The sequence below is a fragment of the Ictalurus furcatus genome, chromosome 16 (assembly GCF_023375685.1).
Source record: "Ictalurus furcatus strain D&B chromosome 16, Billie_1.0, whole genome shotgun sequence".
Classification (NCBI taxonomy): Eukaryota; Metazoa; Chordata; class Actinopteri; order Siluriformes; family Ictaluridae; genus Ictalurus; species Ictalurus furcatus.
In genome coordinates, this window is record NC_071270.1 from 1,625,181 (window position 1) to 1,633,832 (window position 8,652).

General features: G+C 43.7%; 1 protein-coding gene across 1 annotated transcript; it reads right to left on the minus strand.

Moving 5' to 3' along the window:
• Positions 1-719: 719 nt before the first annotated feature.
• slc1a3b (solute carrier family 1 member 3b) lies at positions 720-7,995 on the minus strand. Its single transcript, XM_053644531.1, has 10 exons — positions 7,634-7,995; positions 6,769-7,028; positions 6,249-6,386; positions 3,986-4,190; positions 3,851-3,893; positions 2,519-2,790; positions 2,144-2,377; positions 1,846-2,040; positions 1,522-1,656; positions 720-1,051 (listed from the first exon to the last, which is right to left on the minus strand). The coding sequence occupies exons 2-10, from the start codon at positions 6,947-6,949 to the stop codon at positions 841-843; spliced, it is 1,614 nt and encodes a 537-aa protein (XP_053500506.1). The 5' UTR covers positions 6,950-7,028; positions 7,634-7,995; the 3' UTR covers positions 720-840.
• Between the last annotated feature and the right edge of the window lie 657 nt (positions 7,996-8,652).

Sequence of the window (8,652 nt, forward strand, 5' to 3'; positions counted from 1 at the left end):
AAAAGAAACAGGTTTTTTTTTTTTTTTTTTTTTTGACCGAGTGAATAAATCAAAGCCTTATAAAGCTAGTTGATGCCTCACTAGAAACAGTTTACACTGGTGGTTTTAAACGCAGGGGCAACGTAGTGGAGCAAGTCGGCGTTCCTATCACGCAGTGTTTAATAAATGCATCTTTAACTTTTACTGGATGTTAGGAGCCGAAAACATCAAACGAACCACCTGTAATTTTAATCCCAACCCCAGTGCAATGCCTTGGACAAATTATTAATCCTCTCATTTGTCCGACCGATCAATAAATCATCGAGACACTACATAAAAATGCATTTCCGTGTATATATCACTGGATGATATTCAGTCATGTGACATATGACCCTCCGGTTTCCATTCAGTTCTTTTTACATTACATTCTTCACGTTAAACCTCATGGTTTTTAACCACAAGTCAAATCAGTACTTTACTTTCTATAGTCCGCCATCTTGTCTTGCCTGTCTAAACCTTCTTTAGTGTCAAAACCTTCAAATCCCGGCAGTTCCTTTTCTAAAGCGTGTCCGGTCACGATATAACCAAGAAGTCTTAAAATGTCTTAATTCACGGGCGAGGATTAACGTAAAATGAGGAATCGATGAATAATGGAAATGTGACAGAGATACAGCACACAAAACATGTAGGAATGGCGAAGTACCAAAAGTAGCCAATGAAAAAATGGAATAGCAGTCATACTCATACACACACACACACGTACGCACACACACACACACGCACACACACACACACACACACATGCACACATACAGAAAGAAATCCCTGCTTGGGCACACCACAACAGGACTCTGGGATTCACTACATCTTTGTTTCGCTGTCTGGAGGTTTCTCGTTCTCGTACTCATTCTGTTGAGGAATCTTCTGGTAAGGCTTCTTCAACTCGTTCTCCTCCAATACGGAGTTGCACATCTCCAAATCGCCGTCCTGCAGCTCATCTTGGGACAAGAATTCCACAATGCCTGCTCCTATAGAGTCGCCTAGCACGTTGGTTGTCGTGCGCAGTCGGTCCCTGTAAAGCCAGAGATTCATCATCATTTTTTTTTCTTTCTTTCACAGTCTAAGGGAGCGTGAACTTTCTTTTCAATGTATCCACCCCAGTTTAGGACTTTTCGCTATCCAATTAGCTCTGTAATTTATGGGAAGGGGATTCTATTTGGAATGATTAATTTGCCTAACCTAATTATGTTTCTATGTTAAAACCAACTGAAATGACATGAAATTCTCCCCAAAAAATGGAGCGAGACCCATGGGCTTTTAGAAGTGTGTCACTAGGGTAGATACAGAAAAGAAAAAAAAAAAAATCAACCATGTGTTAGCGAGTGTAATGTAGGGATGAAGTTTCAAAGGAAAGCCGTAGTTAAATATGTCAGTATTGATTCGTGATATAAGAATGTAATAATCGTGTACAATACAAGACAATTAGATGGTATGATAGATAGGAAAGACTGCAGGGTGAGACTGGAGGTACAGAACACTCACAGGAACCAATCCACTGCGATGATGAGGCTGATGTCGTCGGTGGGGAGGCCCACGGAGGTCAGCACGATGACCATGGTGACCAGTCCAGCCTGGGGGATTCCAGCAGCTCCGATACTGGCAGCTGTGGCTGTGATGCTGTGCAAAATAAACAAAGAGACCTTCATAGCATGTGTAGCACTAGTATATAGCACTAGTGAACTGGTCCACTCTCGAATGGATAGACAGAATAGCCGCATGCCTATAGTCCATCCATGCCATTCATATTTGGAGAGATTTGATCAGATTTCGCATGTGAAAGCGAAAATGTTTCTAACATATTCCCACCTAATAGTTATGATCTGTCCGAAGTTCATCTCCATGTTGTTGACCTGGGCGATAAAGATGGCAGCCAGCGCCTCGTACAGTGCCGTTCCGTCCATGTTGATGGTCGCGCCAACCGGCAGCACAAAGCGGGTCACCCTCTTGTCAACTTTATTGTTCTCCTCTAAGCACTTGAATGTAACGGGCAGAGTGGCTGAACTGGAAAAGGAGGCAACCGAAGAAAAGACCAGTGTAAGCTTTAACACACACACGTTTTAGAGATCTTAGAGATTTCGTCTCAGAGGTTGCTCTTGAGATCTACCTGGACGACGTTCCCAGGGCAGTGATTAGGGCCTGCAATATGCCAGTGATGAAGATGAAGGGGTTCTTCCGGGTGATGACAAAGAAGAGTGTGGGTAGAATAATACACCCGTGGATTAGGAGGCCTATGATGACCGTCACGGTGTACATGCCTAGTTGCCCTCCCATTTCAGTGATGTCGTCCATTTCCACAATTTTACCAGCGATCAAAAAGAGGATACCGATGGGTGCATACCTTCAATGGGCAACAATCAAGCAGAGGTACTACTGACTGGTATGCTTGTTTTCAGGAACATCAAGTACAATTTTATGGACATTACCACCTGTATACAGTGATAATAATGCCCTCATTTGGTTCGTTCATGACAACACTCACCACATGATGATGGCGACCAGACGCATGATGGCCTCGTTGAGGGAGTCGAAAAAGTCCCTGAGTGCTTGGCCCTCCCCCTTCATATTCCCAATGATCAGGCCGAAACACATGGAGAACACGACCAGCCCGAGGGCGTTGACTCCGTTTGTGGTGCCAGGGATTGGGATGATCTCTTCATGAGCGATCTCTTGGGTGGTGTTGGTCAGATTAAAAATGCTGTCATTCACTATCTCCTTCACATGTACAACTCTTTTGCTGTATTGGGTTTTGAACTGTGGGGAGGTGAACGAGAAGAACGAAATTAGAGAAATGGAAAAGAAATCTAGGTTAAGCAAAGACAGACGAGAGACTTTTGATTGTATTCAGAGAGATTCGAGGACATTCCATATGATGGATACCTCTGGGATCCCTATTATATTAAATAGTAAATAGAACATGGCATCTCAGTGTACTTTTCTTACTGCTATATGATGCAATAAACCACTATATTCTTTCATATAGCATATCAGTGTCTTACATGGTACTGGTAAATGTGAATGAAATGGAGATCTGTATACAGACCTATATGCAAGAAGAATGTTTTTGTCCGTCATGTAAATCTGCATAAATATGAAAGAGACAATGCTTCCCTTTAATTTTAGTGAAATGTATTTTCTCAGATCCAGCTGGCTCCGATATTTCCCTGTGGAGAGAATCCGGACCACAGTGTCTTTCCCCACTGTCAGCGCCTTACATGTCATTGTGTGGCCCCAGCAGTTCCCTGTCTCTTGGTTTCCGTGCCCCTTCCTCCCACCATAACGTCCAACCATGGTACTGCTGCTGTCCTGCCAAAGCTCTACCCACAGCTGTGTCCTCTTAAATTTACATCCCAATCCATCAAAATGCTAAATGGCTCTTGCACCTCCCTTTCCCGGCATCCAAAGTTAACCATTTTGGTCCAGTATGAAAAACGTCGATACTTTGTCATTAGTTGTTATACATGACCGCACCATTAAAACAGTCAAGCCTCCCTCAGAAGCTGTGTGTATCCAAGGGTGATAATATATTCTCCACTAGGCTTTTTGTTTGGCCTCTGAAAGGCCAGAAAGCATAGCCTCATTAAATCTGATGAGAATCTGGTTTCCTGCACAACAGGGAACCAAAGTACAAAGAATAATTTCCTTTGGAGAAAACACTATCCCATGACCACATCTTTGTCTTAGCCATATTTTGGCATGAAAATATCATATTAATTCAAGGAACAAAGGGAAACACCCCGCAGCAGTGCTAGCCAAGACAAGGAATACTTGTTGAGGAAAGCAGCTACTCTAAAACTAGCTACCCGAAATCTACCTGCTGTGTGCAAGCTTGAACCAGGTTGGGAGGAAACATGTTTCTGAAAAAGAAAAATCACAAAAACCGTATTAGCCATCGACCTTAGATCATATGTCATAGGTAGGTCGGTTCTAAAGATCAGTCCTGCAGTACCTGATCAAGTCCAGGAAGGCGTCGGCTGGGCTGATTTGCTCGATTTTCTGCTGCTTAGCAAACTCATCTTTGGAGCCTTTGCCAGGGTGGATGATGAGGACCATGATGATTCCGATGAACACGGCGATGAACGTTGTGGTCATGTAGTACACCACGGCTCGCATCCCCATCTTCCCCGAAGCCCGACTGTCAAGTGCTGCCATGCCTGGTGAGAAAACGCATTCATACACCTGCTGCTTGATCACTTCGGTGTCGTACTCGGCAGTCACGGATGCAAAATGCTACATAATTTATTGACATCTGTAGCCAGGATCCTCTTCTCTGTTACACGGAGAACCCATGAAGGGGTTGATGGAACGCAGAGAGCCAGAAACTTTCAATTCTAGTACCATTTGACATCAATACACAGATCGGTGCTTCACAAGAGCCAGAGTCTACTTCTCCATCATCTACCCAGAAAGATGGACTGTGTTGAGCAATACTCAGCTATATTTGGTGTGGTCTTCTGTCTGCCTCCAGACATCCTGGTTGCAAGCGAGCAACCACTAACACCATGTTTGCTGCACTACCAAGACCAGCTTTACCAGCCATGGCCATGATGGTTGACCAGCATGAAACTAACACAAACTAGTACGAACCAACTTGGGCTTGAGTGCAATTCATGCTTGTCTAAGCTGGGGGTTTTTTTTCAGTAGTGGAAGTCAGACAAACTCGAGGAACTGAAGAAAGAGTCGTTAAAGTGGTTTTAAGGGGTTCCCTGGAGGGGCCCCAGAAGAAGGCATCATAAAAGAAAAGAACTTGAACTGAGAATGCCCCAGAACACAGTTTGCTTACCATTTTCAGTGCTGAAAGCTGTTATGTTGCATTCACAGCAAGGAAAGAAAAAGCATCTATTGTGCGAAAAGGAGATGTATGTGTTCCTTTAATCCTGTTGGGGGCAGGCCTATTAGAGGCCTTCTCTTTCAGCTCATTTTTTTCCCCCATTCTCTCAACCACACCTCTCTCTACCTCGGGCCTTCTCCTCTCATCCTCCTTAACCCACTCTCTCTCTCTCTCTCTCTCTCTCTCTCTCTCTCGTGCTCTCTCACTCTCGCGCTCTCTCTCTTTTTTCTTTCTCTGTGACAGGCTGAGAAACTCCTTCACCTGCCCAAACCCCCGGCGGCTGTCTGCATCTCCACGGAAACACCAAACAGTTTTTTTCCGAACCAAAAAGAACCCAGTCACTCAATTTGGGTACAAAAAAACTACAAAGAGTGGATGGGACAAAACAGCCCCCTCTTACATGTCACCCTCTTGGCCCTCTTCAGCATGGAGGCATTCGGGAAAGGGGCTACTAACGGAGCAACCAAGTCGACCTCTAAAAAGGAGGTTAATGGGGTATGATTAAACACCAAAAATCTGAATATTCCCATATTTGTCATTTTCATGAAAAAAAAAAGGAGCGTATATTTGTTAGTGTGATTATGAGACTGGTTTTCTGAGCAAATTCCTTAAGCAACTGGCTGCATGTGTGTGTTCATGGAATGCAACAAGACAATATGGCTTTGAAGAGAGAAGAGGAGGGCACTTTGTATCTTTTATATGGGTGAAACGAAGCAGGAGGGGAGATATGAGGGTGGGGGCGATAGTGGGGAGGCTTACTCTGACCCATCACAAACTTCATCATAGCACTGATTAGTTGCAAACCCTAGTATGAGTCTCTTCTTCTCAGCAGAAGCTCCGCTTCATTCTAGCCTGCCACCTATAATACTGTAACCACAATGAAGACACTCTGTCCATGGCAGGAAAATAGAGACACATTTAGTCAGACTGGAAATTATTGGCAGAATTTCTTTGGATGAGGTAGACTACACACACACACACACACACACAAAAAAAGCTTAGATCTTCAAAAACAATGCTTAGTTACTTGCTCGTTTGGGAATCCACTTGAATTTTTCGATCTTTTGAAAAAATGTACCAACACGTCGTCTGCAGTCACTGCAGATTCTAGTCATATTGAGATGCATCATCGAGTCAGCATGTCCCAGCATCTTAACTGTAATTCCAATGAGACTAAAGCAATCACGTAATCTCAGCATGCACCGACGATCCTTACAACTAGTGTGCAACGAGTTGTTTTTAGTGGTGTGACTTCAAAGATTTTCCTGCAGAGCATTAGGGATAGAGGGCTGCAAATTTGATGTATACAACGTCATACATGCCTTGTCGTATTATGCGTCATGCCATAACATATCAAAGGAACCAGCTGCCTCATACAGACCTGTGATCAGACTGGACACCAGCAAAGGGAGGACCAACATCTGGAGCATGCGCATTAAGAGCTCTCCGGGGAAGGAGAAATATTTCACCTCTCTGTAGGACATCTTATATGGCCGCAGGGCAAATCCGAGTATGATGCCTGATCATAAAGAGAATGTCAATAATTATCCTCTATTATAATACTATAGAGTCTTTCTATACAGTATGTAGCCTCCTAGCTTGTGTTTATTTGGCTTAGAACTTACATGAGATCAGATACTGCATTCTATTACTTAAATTCTGTATACAGAGACATACTATATCGTAGAAGTTGTCTTCTCTACCTTTAGAGTTTACCCTGGTGATGTATAATGTGGAGTATTTACAATACATAGAAGTTTCTAATTATTATTATTTTTTTTTTTTTTACCAAGACCTAGAGACTAGGAATGGCGTTAGCCTGACTATATTTTGTGTGACCTTTCTCAATATGTCAGTTCAAAGAAATCACCACCACTTGAGAAATGGGGGGATGCACTTGCCAAGAGCAACTGCGCCGATGGTTAAAAGCACGAAGGCATTCCTCCTCAAGAAGGTCTTAACGTCGTCTTTGGTGATGTCCTCTACTTTCTTCTTGGCCTTCAGGGAGCGCAGTTGGATGTCCTCACGGATCCTCTGCACCCGGCTGCGAGAGCGCGGTTTCTCCCCGCTGCTTTTGGTCATGGCTGCTGCTGTGAGCTACCTCTATCCTCTGTACAAATCAGCGGTCTGACTGGACAGAGCAAACCCCAAGCTTCCTGATCTGAAATTTTCACAAAAGAGCAAAGGACATAGCTTTTTACATTTGTACTGCCTCTGTATGAATGCATGTCTCAGCTCATCTGAACTTCACAAGAACTCACAAGGAGAAAAGTAGAACGAGTCTACGTGCAGTTCTTTTATTGAGGCCAGAAACAAAACAAAACAAAACAAAAAACAACAAAAACAAAGCAAGACAGCTGTGTCCAGAAACAAAAACACAATGCCTTTTGACTTGCAGGTGTGCCTCTGATTTCGTAATCGGAGGCGGAAAACAATTCGAGTGGACCACGATGTATATTCAATTATATGCAAATGAAGGATGAAAGTTTTCTCTTCTCTAAGACCTGAATTACCACTACAGAACTCAAGTACTCGAGCATCTCCTTTGGAACACGTAAGGTAATATGCGACGTCCAAACCAGATCACAATCATTTGGCATGAGTTCTCATTGGGAAAAATGAAAGCACAGCGTATGAAATGCCTGAACATTTTGGCAGACTGGAACATAAATGAAAAAAAAAAAAATGCTGTCTGTCATGTGCCTCAAGATGATACTAACACAGTAAATTGTTCAGATTACAAAAGAGATTGACTATCACACTTACCCTTCTCAGCACACTGAATCTCCTCTCCGTAGCTGGTGATCCAGAGGTGCCAGAGGACTAAAGACGGTCTTCAGTGGTGCAATAGTGGAACTTGTCCGTCCCGACTGAGAAGCAGTGTGTAGAGTGCTGCAGATGATGCCAGTTTCGGCAGCCGAGATGTTCCCACAGCACCCACAGCTCACAAGGGGAGGAGATTACAAAGGCAGACGGAGGGAGGGTGGGAGTCAGAGGAGGGGGACGAACTTGGTAAACAGTAAAATATTGGGCTGGGGAGAATGTTTGCACTAGTGATGGCAATTACGGCTCTTTTTAATGAGTCAAAGCTCATCTCGGTTCACCGGTTTTTTTTTTCCTTCCACAGCTGGCCAAAGTTGTTAGTCTTTGACTATTTATCACTTACATGTTTTAATAATCTTGTGCCTACTGTAGCTTCAGATTCCTGTTCTTGGCCAACACGAGTGGACCCTGATGTGGTCTTCAGCTCTTGTTCTGGAGTTCTGAGATGCTTTTCTGCTCACCACGGTTGTAAAGAGTGGTTATCTGATATACCATTGACGTCCTGTCAGCTTGAACCAGTCTGACCTCTCTCTTCAAACGGGCGTTTCCGTCCACAGGACGTCCGTCCACTGCTCACTGGATGTTTTTTTTCTCAAACTCTAAAGATCGCCATGATTGGAAATCCCAGCAATTTCTGAAATACTCAAACAAGAACATATGGCACATCAACGACGCCACAGTCACTGAGATCACATTCTGATGTTTGACGTGAACACTACCTGAAGCTCTTGAACTGTATCTGCATGGCTTTACGCGTGCCACGTCATTGGATGATTGGATAATTGCGTGAATGAGCAGCTGTACGGTTACACCTCTTGCACATAACACATATAAACACAATAAATACATCTCGTGCTAAAACGGACTCTACGGGTGATCATTTTGTGCCGAACAACTCAGAGTCGTTGATAAGAGTCACTGGATGAAATTCTGCCATGGTTGTTCCACTGCACACAATAGGA